The 16,822-nt window shown below is 27.4% G+C and overlaps 2 protein-coding genes and 2 non-coding genes across 4 annotated transcripts; 3 read left to right on the top strand and 1 right to left on the bottom strand.

The window, feature by feature from the left end:
• Positions 1-95: 95 nt before the first annotated feature.
• TRNAF-GAA lies at positions 96-168 on the top strand. The gene has a single exon. It is a non-coding gene; the product is annotated as a tRNA-Phe (tRNA).
• A 5,774-nt stretch (positions 169-5,942) lies between these two features.
• LOC124918211 lies at positions 5,943-7,549 on the bottom strand. Its single transcript, XM_047458420.1, has 6 exons — positions 7,089-7,549; positions 6,889-7,002; positions 6,690-6,770; positions 6,451-6,623; positions 6,260-6,356; positions 5,943-6,176 (listed from the first exon to the last, which is right to left on the bottom strand). Exons 1-6 carry the CDS (start codon positions 7,401-7,403, stop codon positions 6,066-6,068), a joined length of 891 nt encoding a protein of 296 aa, XP_047314376.1. The 5' UTR covers positions 7,404-7,549; the 3' UTR covers positions 5,943-6,065.
• A 3,582-nt stretch (positions 7,550-11,131) lies between these two features.
• TRNAD-GUC lies at positions 11,132-11,203 on the top strand. Its single transcript has one exon. It is a non-coding gene; the product is annotated as a tRNA-Asp (tRNA).
• A 3,355-nt stretch (positions 11,204-14,558) lies between these two features.
• LOC124912766 (probable BOI-related E3 ubiquitin-protein ligase 3) lies at positions 14,559-15,917 on the top strand. The gene is made up of 4 exons (XM_047453417.1): positions 14,559-14,737; positions 14,813-14,919; positions 15,022-15,332; positions 15,423-15,917. The coding sequence occupies exons 1-4, from the start codon at positions 14,559-14,561 to the stop codon at positions 15,915-15,917; spliced, it is 1,092 nt and encodes a 363-aa protein (XP_047309373.1).
• The last annotated feature ends 905 nt before the right edge of the window (positions 15,918-16,822 follow it).

Below are 16,822 nucleotides of genomic sequence, written 5' to 3'. Positions count from 1 at the left end.
TATTACATTTTTGAACAATTCAAGTAAGAAAGGATTTGTTCTTTATTTTGAAATTAATTCAAATAATCTCTAATTATATTAAACATTAAACAAAAGCGGGGATAGCTCAGTTGGGAGAGCGTCAGACTGAAGATCTGAAGGTCAGGTGTTCGATCCACCTTCACCGCATATATTTTTTAAAATTTCACACAATTTTAGTATTCTTTTTGTTACATTCCTGTTCCTATGTATGTTTCTCAATCTATAATCTTTTTTATCATCTAATTTTGTAATGGATCAATTTAAAAAAAAATTATTCAAATGATGAGGATGCTAGTTAGGAAAATGAAACCTTCACCGCATATATTTTTTAAAATTTCACACAATTTTAGTATTCTTTTTGTTACATTCCTGTTCCTATGTATGTTTCTCGATCTATAATCTTTTTTATCATCTAATTTTGTAATGGATCAATTTAAAAAAAAAAATTATTCAAATGATGAGGATGCTAGTTAGGAAAATGAAGATGTTCTTGAAGAAAATTTTCAAAAATTTGTTTTAACCTTGGGGAAATTAGTCTTCAGAAGTCGAGTGCGAACTAATACTGGATCCAACTTAAAAAAAATTTATTCAAAAGGAACGGGATAGACATATAAAAGGAATTTGGTATATGCTAGTAAGTGTAGAAAAAGATATTCAAGATTATTATATTTATTTCTTTTTCTCATTTCTAACTACTCAATCTCTTATTCTAACTTTTCTCCTTCAAATGGAGGTCATAATCTACTGTTAAGATTTCTTATTATTCATATCTCATATTCCCCTCTACTCATTACAAATCATAGTATTGTTTTAACTTTCTATATCAAAATATTTTGTTGAATTTAAATATAAAAATTGTGTATCTTAGTTAGCTAGAGTCTTACACTTATAATGTATATGTTACAAATTCAAATTTAATATATGTTATTTTTATTTTTTAATGAAAAATCGCTCCAAGTTTCGAGAACAGGTCAACTCGCAAATCAACCAACCATTCGTCTTGTTTACACTCACATAACGAATAACGCACCAGGACATGGTGATTTGTAGTTAAGTACTAACAAGTCATTTTTAATATTAAATCTGTCATTTTATTTACTTCACACAACACAAATTGAATGTTAGTTGTTACACAAGTTGTAAATAATCGGTTAACTTTCACACATGATTGCTTAATAATCTGACATTTTTTCTTTCTCAATAGATATTGCACCATATTTTCACAATCTATTCATTTATAATATTAGTTAAAAATTTCATTTTTTCCTCTTCAAATATTGCCTATTTAATTAAAAAAAGTACCCACATATGGTTCAAACTCAGACGGTACTTCCATTTATAAGACAATAGTTTATCCTCGTCTCTCGTTTCTGTCTATAAATGTTATTGCCGCGGACGAGCTGCATTTTATCATAGTACAATACGGTATTAATTTTGATGGAATTATGAGGAGGCTCCCATAAAACAAAATCTCTTCGAAATTGGAATTTTCTTCTTAATATTTTTAATAAAGTTGACTACATGCCGGAGATAATTCCTTGCTTTTATTTACAACTCTAAAAGCACACAAGTACTTGTTATCAAACACTCAATTGTTCTGTTTCTTTCAAATAAATCAAACAAATTATGCCTATCAATCTCACAAGATCTTTAAATTATTTTTGTCCATTTGCATATGAAAATAACACACTAGTAAAAAAGGCTTTATACTGATAGGTACTAACCTGATTATCAATTGGTATAAGTCATACAGATTGGTTTATTCCACTAGTAGAAAAAATGATTTTTAACGAGAGCATAAATCCTCAAAGAAAGCCAAAATGTTTTCGATGATTGTTTTTGCCGAGGGCGATAAATGCTTTCGGACAGTGTCGGTGATAGTGTTGTCGGTGAAGAAAAAATAGATTTCACCGAGAATAGTTGTGGCCCTTGGATATAATTATAATTTTTTTTAGGAAAAAATCTCACTTAGACGTATATACTTGTACAACTAGCTCACTTAAACATATGTACTAATAAAAGGTCATTTAAACGTACGTACTATCCAAAATTGGCTCATTTAGCCTCTTTTAATAATAAATGAATTCTTTGTTTTTTTTTTCTTTTTTATAATTTTTTATTATTTATATATGAATATTTATGATTGATTATTTTATTTTATTTTATATACATGAACATTCATAATTAATTATTTTAACTCTATATTTCTTCTTCTTTTTTATATATATATTTTTTTATATTTACATTAATTATTAATTATTTTAAATTTGTTTATCCCAATAATTGAATATAACAATGAAAATTCTTTCAATAATAAAAATCATTCAACACAAAAATAAATTAATTAATAATTAAGAATTAGATAATAATAAAAACTCATTCATCAAATACCAAAAGAGTAATAATCAAATATTAGACAAAACAATTCATTTACTACTTATATAAGTTCGTGAATAAAAATTAAATAAAAAATTATTAATTTCATTTTTATTTATATTAAACTAAATAAATAAAAAAAAACTTTTTTATTTTTATTATATTAAATTAAATAAAAAAAAACCTTTCAAAAAAAATATTACAGTAAAACATAAAATTCATAAATAAGTTGTTAATTTAAAAAAAAATGAGAATTTAAGAAATATGAGAAATAAAAACTAATAAAAAAAAGATGAAATATAAAAGAGAAATTAATATTAAAATAATAAAAAATTTAAGAATAAAATAAATTACCTAGTTTAATTAATGAAAAAGGAAGAGAGATAAAATATATTAATATTTAATTAATAAATATATAAATTTAAAAATAAAAGTTAACCATGTTTACTAAAATATGCTAAATGAGCCAATTTTTGATAGTATATATGTTTAAATGATCTTTTATTAGTACGTACGTCTAAGTGAGCTAGTTGTACAAGTACATACGTCTAAATGAGCTTTTTTTCTTTTTTTTATCAAAGGCAGGGCAAATACTCTTGGAGATAATAATTTTTTTTTAAAAAAAATATTCTAAAATCTCCATCCGGTTTCACGCTCCTTCCCTCAGATCATTCTTCCGCCAATCTCCATTAGGGTTTACATTAGGGTTTTCTCTCGTTTTTCTCATCCTCCTTTACACGAATCACCATCCCTCTTTCCTATCCACAACCTTCCGCTTTAATTTCAATTTCAAAGTAAATCCAATAGAATCTAACAAGAAAAGTATTAAATCAAGCAAAGCAAACAGATACACGGATAGAGAACATTATTTATCGGAATTCAACCTTGTTGAGCATCAAATCTGTAGATTCACATTAACAGGGATTGAACAATCAAGTTGAAGAATTAAGCGCACAACAACAATCATAGCATTTACAAGACTAACCTGGTCTCAATTATAGAATAGACACAGATGAATAAGTGCACAAACAATTTAACCTTGGAGCTTTATACTTTGATGGGGGAGAGAGAAAGAGCGGCTGAAGATGATTGTATTCTTAGTGTCTCGGTCAGATCGATCGTGGTGGACTGATTTACGATTTCATGGAAAAGCTACAAATAAATTAGAGAAAAATTACGCCATAAATCAACAACTTCTTACCACTTCGCGACTAGTTTTGGAGACATGAAATCTGGATCTTCTACTCCTTCATATCTGGATCTGGCGAGATCAAAGAGCCGCCAAAGAAAACAGTTTGGGATCTACGCAATTTTGATGCTCGTTGCCGTAATGCTAAATGAACATCTGGTTTAGTAGTTTTGATTAAATCTGGTTGCGTTTGGGAGAATGAAGAGAAAGAGAGAGAGTAAAGAGGAAGAAATGAAACGAAAAAATTAAAGAGAGAATAAGAGAGAAAAAATGAGACCAACTAGAGGCAAAATATAACTTTTTTTTACCGAGAGCAAGCCTTTGTTCTCAGTTATAATCATTTTTTTACCGAAAGCACCCATTACCCTCGGTGATATTAATATCACCGAAAATATTTTTTCACTTTCGGCGATGATTCTCGGTAAATGTACATTTTTTACTAGTGTTTCAATTGGTCTAAATCGACAGAACCTCTCTCGTTGTTACTTTATTAGGCAATCAATCGGTGATTTTCTATAAACCTGTACCAATTGGTGGAGTGACCAATCGGTATAGCCTTATGGAGAAGCACTGATTGATTGATTGACCAATTTCTCTATAAGCCTATACTTACTAATTAATCAATCAACCAATTAGTGCTTCTACATAAGGCTATACTGATTGGTTCTTCCACCAATCGGTACAGGCTTATAGAGAAGCACCGATTGGTTGATTGACCAATCGATAACACTTATATAATTAAAAATATAAAATTTAAATAATATTACAATACCTAATATAAAACCGAAAATTAAATCATAACCAAAATTAAACCATAAACCAAACCCTAAATTGAACCAAAATCATAACAAATGATCTTAAACAAACATATAATCAAAGTATTACACCAACATTTGAAATTGAACCAAATTCTTAACAAAAGTTTTTAAACAAACACATAATCAAAATACTACACCAACATTTAAAATTGAACCAAAATCATAACAAAAATTCTTATTTAATTTGTGTCTTCTCCAGAATCATCGTCGTCTTGTTGTAGGGGCTACACGGGTGGAATTGTTGTGGATGACCCTTGACTCGATGATTGACCGCCAATATTAGTAAATTGTACAAACAAGGTAGGATCTATTGATGCACCGCCAGACATAAACTATGTCATAAGACGCATCATCTCGGCTCTCTCCACCGTCATCCTCTCTTCCATATCAACCCTCAACATGTTTTCCATCTCGACCCTCTTGGCCTTCATCGTCTCTTCCATATTCAATATAAATAATAATTTGAATGTCAATTATTTAAAATATGTTTTAAAATATACAAATAATTATCCAAATAAAATTAGTTAAATTTAAAAAAATATGTTTTATAATAGCTACACATTCTAAAGTTGGGCATCGTGCATAAACGTTCGTATTCGATTCGGGTAAATCATGTTAGACTCTTAATTGTTTCGTGTTGTGTCTCAGTCTTATCCGTGTCGTATCGTGTCTTGACCCCCTCAAAATATTATGATTCGCGAACTCTTTTGTATCATATTATTCGTGTCATGCTAATTCGTGTTTAAATTCGTGTTTCGTGTTATTCCGACTAAATTGTGTTATCGTGTGTTGTCAACATAATCGTGTCTTGACACACTCATATTAATTAATTATTATTTATATATATTAAATTATATTGTTAGTAAAAACTATAAAATAAGATTATTAATTTATTTTAATTTAGAAATTTTAAATTAATTTAATAAATTAAGTGCATTAAATTTATTTAATATGTAAAATGTGTAAATATAAATTTTAACATATAGTTTTATAAATAATAATTTGAATGTCAATTATTTAAAATATGTTTTAAAATATATAAATAATTATTCAAATAAAATTAATTAAATTTAAAAAATATGTTTTAAGTTTGAGATCTCACACAATTTTAGTACTTTTTTTAGTTATGTTATTACATGTTTATTGATCTATGATTTTTGGGAAAGTTATGTTATTACCCATGTATGATCTATTTTATTATCAAAATATCTATAAAAGTTAATTTTAAATATGAAAATAACAATATTGATGTTTGATTGTTATCATTCAGAAAATTTAAATCTAAGGTTGTTTGTTATAATCAAAACTAGAATTTTTTTAGTTTCGATTTTTAACCCTTTCTATTTTTGGGCTAAATCGTTTAAAAATAAGTTGATTTTTTAATGAATCAACTTAAAGAACTTATTTGCCTTATTGTGTTTAATATTCTCTCAAAACCTGCTTTTCTTCTGATTTTTTATACACATGTTACAAACATATATGTTCTTTCACTTCATTGTTCATAACAAGGCAATGATTGCAATAAAAAAGACAAATAATAGCAAGCTGAAAACACCATTTTTACACACAAAAAAGAAGCCATATTTGCTTTTCTAATTACAATCTGATTTTTACTACAAGTTTTTTCCTTTTACTTTCATCCGAACTATCCAATGCCGTGTCTAAAATGTTTGGGTATCATCGCCAAATGTGGAAAGTGAAAACGGAGCGATAGCCACATTGAATGTCTTTGATCCCACCCTGTCAATATGCTTCATCTCAAAATCACCCTCCTGAAATCATTACATTAACTCGCATCAATCAAATACAATAGACCCAATTTCTTAACCTAATCATATCATTGGCTTATTTTTACCATTCTGCCAGATGATGTGCATAATGGGCATGCTGATGAATACTCAAAACCGGTATTGGGAAGTATAACCGGCTGTTCCCCAATAACACCAACACCCCTGCATTAGGTTTGAATCATTCTAACCACCACTAAACAAACACAGTCTAAACCCGAATTAAAGCAGCACATTGATTGGCCTAAAATGATCTCACCAGACATTTTCGGTTCTTCCATTTGCATCTGTTATGATCCAATGCCGTCTGAGAAGTTGAACAGGGCGGTCCGAGTTATTAGTGATCCTTATTCTATATGCATAGAAATACTGCCCTTTTGAAGGTTGACTCCTCCCTTCTATATAAACACTTCTTACTTGGACTCGTATTCCCTGAAAGAAATTCTAATCAAATTCTATGGAAGATTTCAATCCATCGCGTTAAGATGATTTTCGTACCAAGGTTGTGGCGTCGCTTGAGCATCTCAGGAGAAAATGGGGAGAAATGTCTTTCAATTCATCGCGGTATCTAGCTGCATCCTTCAAACAAGGCAAAAACATGACAGAAACAAGAAGATTGCAGATTATGAGGATCAAATTCCCAAATGAACATCAATTCAACAATGATGCTGAAAACCATTTAAACATATTTGTTTACCGCAAATCTTTCTTCAGCAATGGCATCATTCAACAAATTTCGAAGACGCAAAACAGGTTCTTCATCCTCAAATGCTTTCAATGAATCTCTTATCCTAGCAGCCTCTTTATAATCCTAAGCCTCAAAAAAATCAATCTAATCTATAAGCAAAACACAAATCTATCTACACATCAAGAAAAAAAAAAACCATTTCCAATTACCTCAGATTTCGCCGCGACCTCCATTTGCTGCTTTAGTAGAGCATAACTCTGACTCCTGGCAAGAAACGAACTTCGGCTTTCACTCGTGCTTTCGCTATCGACGCCGCCGTTACCACCGCCAACACCGCCAGAACCGCCGCTTCTTTCTGAAGAACATGTGACGACGATCTTGCAATTCCTCATATGATAACCGTATCTCAATCGATGCCGCCGCGTTACACCAAGATCCACACTTTCTCTGCTGAATTTACAAGGCCAGGATCTTGATTTCCCGCCATTGAGATCTGCAATCAGTTTCATATTCAGAGAATGCATTTTCTTCGGCAACGAACGACAACGCCCCCAAATCCTGTAAAATTTTCGGAATCTAATCTAATCTGAAGATCATTCGATGGGATTCATGAGAATCGTTAAACGATAGAGCGGAAAATCTAACCCGACTAGAGGACGGGATAATTTGATGGCTTCAATTTAGCCCTTTCTATACTCTCTCTCTATACTATTTTCGGAAGATTACAGTTTTAGACATCCGGGAAAGTTATGATTGATTCGTTTCATTTGAAATTAGTGAGGGTATTTTGGTAACTATATTCATTATCTTCTTCTTTCTGTGTCTAAAGAATCCAAAACCTAGATATATGGAAGAAAATGGTGCACGTGGTAAAACTATGTTCATTATCCTTATTTTATATTTTCTTTTTAATCAAATTGAGATCCTTATTTTGCATTGATTTTGGTTCTTTTAAATTTTACTATTTTTAATTTTATATGGTTAAAATTATAACAAAACGAAATTTTGTCTTAACGATTTCATACTAATAAAAGTCAAATAATAGTTAATTAAAACAAACTCTTTATTCACTTAAATTAGTGACATTAATTTTTATTTATTTATAAATTTTAAATAGATAATAATGTAATTGTGAAATTATAACAAATGATATATACATTAAAAAAATGTTGTATTATTGTTAGTCGCATGTGTCACAAATAAGTTGAATCAGTAATTCACTTACTTATGCATCGTCGAAGATGACTAGTATTTTGAATCTTTTGTAGAGTATTATTGGAATTCATTGGGTGATGTTCGAGTCTTTGGGTAGCTGCTGAAAAATTTAGATTGCTACGGCTGATATGACAAACTTACATATTTGGGTTACCATTCCAATTATTTTTTTTATGGACTATCTGGTTGAAGAAAAATCGTCGAATATTTAATGATCGTAGTCGTTCAATACGTATTATTCACAATACTATTAGTATGAAGTTTTCTAAGATTCGTTCAGAAAAGTCAGTAGAGTCTTTTGAGAAGTTAATTGATTTTTTGAGTATTTACGAGCTCGATAACTTATTGAGTACCAATTTTTTTTTTTTTTCGTGCCATGCTATGTCGTTGTGTGTTTAAACAATTTATTTCATTTTTAAAATAAATGGACCTTTTTTTAAAAATAATAATGTAATGACTTTTTAAACTGTTAAATGACAAAATTTCATAAAACTTTAACAATAATGAGACCCAAATTATAAGAGATACCTTAAATTCTAATTAAGCGAAAATTTGCCATTGAGACCATCATAAATTAATGATATAAACATATTTATAGTAATTTGTTATTAAAATATGAAAATTTATTAAATGATATATGACAAAAATGTCAAAATTTTATAATATAATTTTCACCAGGCACATATAACTTTTTAGCCTCTGACTGGCGATAAAACGGACCGAGAACTAAGGTATATTTGGTTTCAATTTTCAAAATTTTAAATTATTTTTTTTATTTTGAAACTCTAAATTATTTTTTTAAAATTCAGAAAAATTAAAAAATGATTTCGAAATATTTTTGTGATATTTTCACACAAAAAATATTTTGATAAAGGCTCATTTATGGTTTATTTTTAAACTCTAATATTTTTTAAACTAATGTTTTTTAAGTATTTTTCTCTTGAGTCATCATGAGCAACATCTACCAGCATTTAAATAATTGTAGTTATAATTTTTAAATATGCAAAACATATGCATGTCTATGACCTGAAAAATAATCGATTAAACTAAAATATTATACAACCGATTTTCAAAAGACAAATTTATAATAGAAATTTGTTTAAAATAGGTACGAAGGAGGAAGCGTGAAAGTTTTTCCTAAGTATCACCAAACTACGAACATAAAAAAAACTATGGTTAAATTATGTTTATATAGATTTATTAATTTTCAAAAATTAATTGACGACTATATTTTCAAATTAATAATCTTTTAAATTTTTTATTTTTAATTAATTTAAACCACGAATTTCTGAAAAATCATATTATAATTTAATTATTTCAAATTCCCATATTATTTAAATTTGAACTTAAATTAATTATTTGTAATTAATTTTAAAAGTTATCAGAAATAATTTAAAATTATTAAAAATAATGTTTTATTAAAAAAAAAAAATCTAACACACAAAACGACATTCTTCTAAAAAAAAATTAAAGGGTTTTCAGAATTATAAATATATATAATTAAAATATAAATATACTAAATTAAAGATGTGCATATACTTGGTTGATATTAAGTTAATTGAGAATATTATCCTTACACTAAACATCAAATCTCATTAATCAAATAGTTTAATTTATTAAATAAAATACTAAATTATTTTTATTTAAATATTGTATAAATTCATTATTTATTTATTAAAGAAATGTGTATATATGTAATATATACATAAGAAACCAAGTTTTTTTAATCATATCCAACATGTTTTTTATTAAACACAATTTTATTCCCAGATAACCCAGATTTTTTTAATCATATCAAACATGTTTTTTATTAAACACAATTTTATTCCCAAATAACCCAGATCACAAGTGAAGTTAAACTAACATTATTTTATGTTTATTTTCTCAAACTAACTTATTTTATTTTTTCATTTCTAAACTAACTTTTTAACTATTTAAATTCAGATTTAAAAAAAAAAATATTTATAAAATTTTATTAAATACACCCTAAATTTATTTATTTAAAAAATTAATTTTTTAATACATTTAGTTATTTATATTTAAATTATATTTTTTTATAAATTTAATTATTCATGTTGTAATATATTTTATTTTATTTTTTCAAAAATGTCCATGTATATTAAATATAAAAATAAAACCGTTTAAGTAAAACGACAAAGCATTACATGAAAATAAAAAATAAAAAAAATAATTAAAAAGTTATCGAGTTCGTAAATTCTCGAGAAGAACGATTAACTCTCTTTATTGTCTTTTCTGAACGAATCTCAGAAAACATCGTAATAATAGTATTATGAATGATATGCATCAGACGACTACGATCATTGAAAGTTCGAAAATTTATCTCCAACCAGATAGTTCACCAAAAAATAATTATGATGGTAACCCAAATATGTAGGTCTGTCATATTAGCTGTATCAATCCAAACTTTCTAAAACTACCTAAGGACTCAGGCATCACCCAATGAATCCTAATAATACTCCACAAAATATTTTAAATACTAGTCACCATTCGATAATACAAAAGTAAGCGAGTTGTCGATTCAACCTCTTTTTGACACATACGACAACGATTAGCCATAATACAACTTTTTTTCATGCACATATCATCTGTTAGAATTCCACCATGAATAACGCTTCATTCAAAGAACGATATCTTGAATGAAATATTTGACTCCCTAAGTTTTTCCCAATAAAATTATATGGAATCATTTTAGAGAACAACTTGTAGCAATGCCCAAATGGAAACTATTCATATCTTGCCAACTCATAATGTCTTGTTCAGACGGTGACATTTGTTTGCGTCATATCAAAAATAAAACTTTATTATAGAACGAGCTCTCCATAATATTTAATCTTCATCTATATATTAATGTTGTAATATATATTTATAGTGACAGAACCAAATCGGGGTCAGCACGAGCATGTGCACCCACTGACTACCGGACTAGATTGTAGTAAGATAGAAAGAATATGATATGTTTTAAATAAATAGTAATAAAATAGAAAGAATATATAATAGGTGGATTATTTAGTATCAAGTCGTTGTAGTATAGTGGTAAGTATTCCCGCCTGTCACGCGGGTGACCCGGGTTCGATCCCCGGCAACGGCGCATATCTTCTTTTTTCATACTAGTTGAATCATGTTACATTTCTTTTTCAATTGCATAATATAATAAACACTTACATTTCTTTTTCAATTGCATAATATAATAAACACATAAACTATAACCTAGTTGATTCATTATCATTTAGTCATAACTATCCTCGAAAACAATTTGGTAAAGTGTGTAGGAGTTTTCAAGATGTTTGGTTTAAAAAGTTTTCATGGTTAGAGTATAGCATATCAAAAGATGATAATTTTTTAACTATCCTCGAAAACAATTTGGTAAAGTGTGTAGGAGTTTTCAAGATGTTTGGTTTAAAAAGTTTTCATGGTTAGAGTATAGCATATCAAAAGATGATAATTTTTGTTTTTGGTGCTATCTCTTTACAAACTCTCATAGAGGATGTCGAATTAGAGATGAGGCATTTACCAATTCAGAAATAAGAAATTGGAGAAAAGCGATTGAAATATTTAATACACATGTTGGCGGTGTAGCTAATGTTCATAATGACACAAGAACACAACTTGAGGTTTTTCAAAATCAACGACAAAGTTTTTCAGATTTAGTACAAGCATAGGGGCACGTAATGGAGAATGCGTATCGTAATCGATTAATGATAGTTTTAGATGTTACACACTTTCTTTTGATGTAAGATTTGCCTTTTCGTGGACATGTCGAGTAGATGAACACTTGTAGGAGTTTTCAAGTTGCCGAGTGATAAGATTATCAGTTGTCAATCATTTGGTCAAACTATCCTCGAAAATAATTTGGTAAAGTGTGTAGGAGTTTTCAAGATATTTGGTTTAAAAAGTTTTCATGGTTAGAGTATAGCATATCAAAAGATGCTGATTTTTGTTTTTGGTGCTATCTCTTTACAAACTCTCATAGAGGATGTCGAGTTAGAGATGATGCATTTACTAATTCAGGAATAAGAAATTTGAGAGAAATATTTAATACACATGTTGGCGGTGTAGGTAGTGTTCATAATGACACAAGAACACAACTTGAGCTTTTTCAAAATCAACAACAAAGTGTTTCAGATTTGGTACAAGCATAGGGGCACGTAATGGAGAATGCATATCGTAATCGATTAACGACAACTTTAGATGTTGCACATTTTCTTTTGATGTAAGATTTGCCTTTTCGTGGACTTGTCGAGTAGATGAACACTTGTAGGACATAATTGTCTCCTTTTGTTTGTATGTCCCCAACTTAGTACCGATGATAATAGTTTAAGTGTAAGAAAATAATTATATATATATATGATAAGATTTAAGTATTTTTGAGTCACGTTGAAATTTGATCTTGGTTCGGCTTTTTATATTTATACATTTAAATTATAATTTTATATAATATAATAAATATTTATTTAATCAGGTATTAAATACATAATGTACAATATATATTCTTTATTATATTGTTATTTATTTTATATATATATATATATTAAAATATAAATAATTAAATTTATTTGTATGAGAGCGTTCAAAAAATAGGAAATAAATTATTATTTACGCATTTAAAAATCTAATATATTATTTATACATTAAAATTTTATTTTATATAATATAATAAATATTAATTTAATTTTAAAATAAACAATATATATATATGTTGATTTTGAAAATATTTTTTTGAGTATATATAGATAAAGTTATATTTTAAATTATGTATATATTTATATCAATACGTGATAAAAATCAAAAATAAATTAAAGAATGAGATAATCATAAAAAATTATTATAAAAATTAGTAAGGTAAAAATATTTAACCTGATTAAGTAAATACTTATTATATTATATAAAATAACAATTTAAATGTATAAATATATATTAAAATACAAATAATTAAATTTGAATATATATTTTAAAATATAAATAATTAAATTTGAATATATATTTTAAAATATAAATAATTAAATTTATAAAAATGATAATTTAAATATAAATAATTAAATTTCTGAATGTATTTAATAAAATGTTATAATTATAAAAAATAAAAAATAAAATACAAGTGGAAGACTGTGTTTAATAATAAATTAGATTAGTTCAAGAATAACTAAACCATGTAAGTTAGTTTGAAACCAATCATTCATAACCCTAAACCTAAGATTTTAATAGGGAAAGTTTTCAAACTATTCTAATGATAGAGAGATGATATAGAGAGAATAAGAATGATTTGGGAGCTGGTTTCAATGAAAGCTCTAGAGTATGAATGGAATTCTTTTTGAAGGAACGGTAAGATGGAGATAAGGTAGTTGCCAAATGCGAATAACCGACATTTGAAGCTTTTATCTAACCTCGCTCGTTTGAGTCGAGACGGAAAGTGGATATACAGTTTGAGGATTTAGGTGGAGACAATGATTATCAGGTTTTGAAGAGCCTATGGCACTCGATTTACTATCGAGAAGAAATACAGAATAACTACTGGAATTTACAAGTGAAGGTCTGACAAGATTTACAAAACCTACCTATGATGTAATATAATTTTATTGACTAAAATAAAATAAAATAATTGTACTTTCTTCTCTTGTTACACCTTTCCTTTGTTACAACTTTCATTTTTCATAGGTAATGATAAGTTCTTTTTATTATGACTTCTGTTATTTTAATAAAAACATAAAAAAAAAGTAAATGATAATTAATAAATAATATATTTTGATTTGACCAAATAAAAAGGAGAATATTAATCTTGAGGGAATAACTTCTTGACTCTTTGTTGACCAATTATATTAACATAATTCTTAGACTAAAATTTTTTAAAATAATTTTTTTATTAAATTAATTATAGAACAATAATATTTTTGTTGTTCCAACTTTTGTATTTTATTTTAATAAAATTATTTTTTTATTTTTCCTATCTTTGTGTTTTATTTTAATAAATTTATGACAGGTAAGAAAATATCAATAAAAAATCTAAAATAAAAACACAAAATTAAATATATATATATATATATAAATTAATATATAAAATTAAACCATATATCAATAGTTATTTTACATTAAATTTTTACAAAATAAAAAAAAACTTTTTATCTAATAAAAAAATGGATTTCAAAAGAGAGAAATTGATATTATTGAAAAAAATAGCTAATGATAGAGATTAAATAACGGAAAAATTAACCACAACACAAAAGGAGTTGAGGGAGTAAACTAAAAATAAAGTTTATAAAATATTTAAAAACAAATAATTAATTATAATTAGTTGGTTCCCCATTTTCCGAAAAGAAAACGTCATGCCATTACATTAATGGTCGACGAAGAGCAAGGAGATGAGATGAGAGAGAAAGGGCGGTTGAAATTCAAAATTATCAGTTGCTGATCTCTCCGTATACGACGGACTGAAAATCAATCAAACCGCGATGTTTATTGCATTTTCAACTTTGAACGATTTCTTCTTCTTCTTCATCCGACGACCGACGAACGAACGAAACTCGCCTCAAAATCAGCAACAGTTTAATCATCGAAATCAGATACTTCTTCTTCTTCATCACCTCTCTACTTACTTAAACCTAAATCTCTCCTTCTTCATCCCTTCAAGGTTTCATTCTTTTCATTTTACGATATCTTCATTGTTACACTATAGATTGACCTAATCTTGCTTGATTACCTCCAGAAACATGCATCAAGGAAATGGAATCAATCCGATATTTCCCTTCCTACTTGATGAAAACGGTTTGCCCTATAATACCGATGGATCGACTCAGTTGCAACCGTTCCAAGGTAGTAACCGCTCTCTTTTCCCTTTTCATAATCAGTTCTTCCTGATCTTCATGATTTTGTTCTTGATTTGTCTATTAAATCTTGCAATATGTATTGTTTTAGCAGTAGCTCCTGTTAATTACAACACTGATGGTTACAACTTCAATGTGAATAATTCTACAATACAAATACCAGAATTTAACTCATGGCAGCAGCAGCAGCAGCAGCAAAATCTTCCAACATCTATGATTATGAATACAGATCATATGTCAATGGGATCGGGACTCAACACTCGTAGTAGTAATAATAATTCTATTGGGAATGACTGTGGAACCATAAAAGCTCCTCAACCTCATTTATTCTTTATCAATGATGCAATGAAAAGGGTGTTTGATAGACATAGTGAAGAAGTAGACAACTATATCAGAACTCAGGTAATGAACATTCACTCATTCACTATTCTTCTTATTTTGATTCATGCAATGTAACAAAGTGTTTTTTCCATGATGATACAATATGGGCAGGCAGCAGATTTGAAGAATAATATAAACCAGTTATTACAGAAACAAAAAGTTTCGGTTCTCAGTAGTATGAAGATAGGAGTTTTGCAGAGGTTACAAGCGAAAGAAGTTGAAATGATGAACATGAATCAGAAGAACAAGGTGTTAGAAGAGAGAATTAAGCAATTAACAAATGAAACTGAGTCTTGGCAGACTAGAGCTAAACATAACGAGTCACTCTTCTACGCGATGAAAAGTCAATTAGAACAGTGTTTCATATATAATGATCATTTGCAAGGAAAAGAAGGTAATGGGGATAACAACAAAGTGGATGATGCATCCTCTTCGAACTATCATCATCATTCGAATTATTGTAGAAGTTGTGGATTTGGAGATATCTCTGTCTTGCTATTGCCTTGTAGGCATTTATGTCTTTGCGAAAAATGTGATGTGATCGTTGACGTTTGCCCTGTTTGTCTGGTAACGAAAAACACAAGTTTGAAAGTGTTGGCGCCTTGAGAAGATGGTTTTCATACTACTATAACTATAGGCTTAATTGTATATTAGATTTTTTTTTTTACAAATTCCATTCACAAGAAATATTGAACTAATCCCATTTTGCTATATGTTTTGCTTTTATCTCAATTAGAATTGAACTATTTTTTGCTGGTTTTTATTCAATTCTTCTAGATGGAATTGTTATAGTTATGTTAGTATAGTTTCATTAAAAACAATATGGAGACAAGTTTAAAAGTTGGATCAGATTTTTTTTTAAAATTTATTGTAATATTTTGAGTTGTTGGTGGGTCATTTGATGTCTATACCTCGATTATTTTGGTGATCATTTTGAGAGTCAATAAGATATGAAATTAAAAATAAAATTCTTTCAATAACTGATCTTTCAGTTGAAATGCTTCCCTTATTGTTAAGGTTTTTAGAGTTACGTTTATTAAAAAATTATTAGATTTTTTCATTAGAATTTTAATTATTATAAATTTATCATATTATTTAATATCTAAGGACATGGTGATTTTTTTACTCAGGAATGAGTAAGAGAATGAAATGCCGAATACTCAATCATCCAATCCTCTCTAAATTGGGAGGAATGAATTCCACCTTATTTTATAATTAACATAATAATAAATTTTTATTTATTTATAAATAAATAATTTCAATTATTTAAATAATATTAAGAATTATTTAAATTAAAATTTTAATAATAATTACATTAACTAATAATAATATAATTAATTTTATATAATTAATTTTGAATATTATATATTAATAATAAATTTAAAATAAATTAATTAAAATATAAAAATATAAAACTAAAAATAAAATAACAATTTTATATAAAAAAAATATTAAAAAATTAAATATGAAATATTTTAATAAAAATTATTATTAAAAAAATTATATCATGT

This window comes from Impatiens glandulifera, chromosome 1 (genome assembly GCF_907164915.1).
Source record: "Impatiens glandulifera chromosome 1, dImpGla2.1, whole genome shotgun sequence".
Classification (NCBI taxonomy): Eukaryota; Viridiplantae; Streptophyta; class Magnoliopsida; order Ericales; family Balsaminaceae; genus Impatiens; species Impatiens glandulifera.
This window is presented reverse-complemented; position numbering and strand designations above follow the sequence as displayed.

Excerpts from the sequence above, each read along its gene's own strand:
- LOC124912766 (XM_047453417.1), top strand. The coding sequence starts at position 14,559 with ATGTTTATTGCATTTTCAACTTTGAACGATTTCTTCTTCTTCTTCATC. Across the intron at positions 14,920-15,021 it reads TCAGTTGCAACCGTTCCAAG|CAGTAGCTCCTGTTAATTAC; the intron begins GTAGTAACCGCT and ends GTATTGTTTTAG. Across the intron at positions 15,333-15,422 it reads ACAACTATATCAGAACTCAG|GCAGCAGATTTGAAGAATAA; the intron begins GTAATGAACATT and ends CAATATGGGCAG.
- LOC124918211 (XM_047458420.1), bottom strand. The coding sequence starts at position 7,403 with ATGCATTCTCTGAATATGAAACTGATTGCAGATCTCAATGGCGGGAAA. Across the intron at positions 6,624-6,689 it reads CAAGCGACGCCACAACCTTG|GGAATACGAGTCCAAGTAAG; the intron begins GTACGAAAATCA and ends AATTTCTTTCAG. Across the intron at positions 6,177-6,259 it reads GCACATCATCTGGCAGAATG|GAGGGTGATTTTGAGATGAA; the intron begins GTAAAAATAAGC and ends TAATGATTTCAG.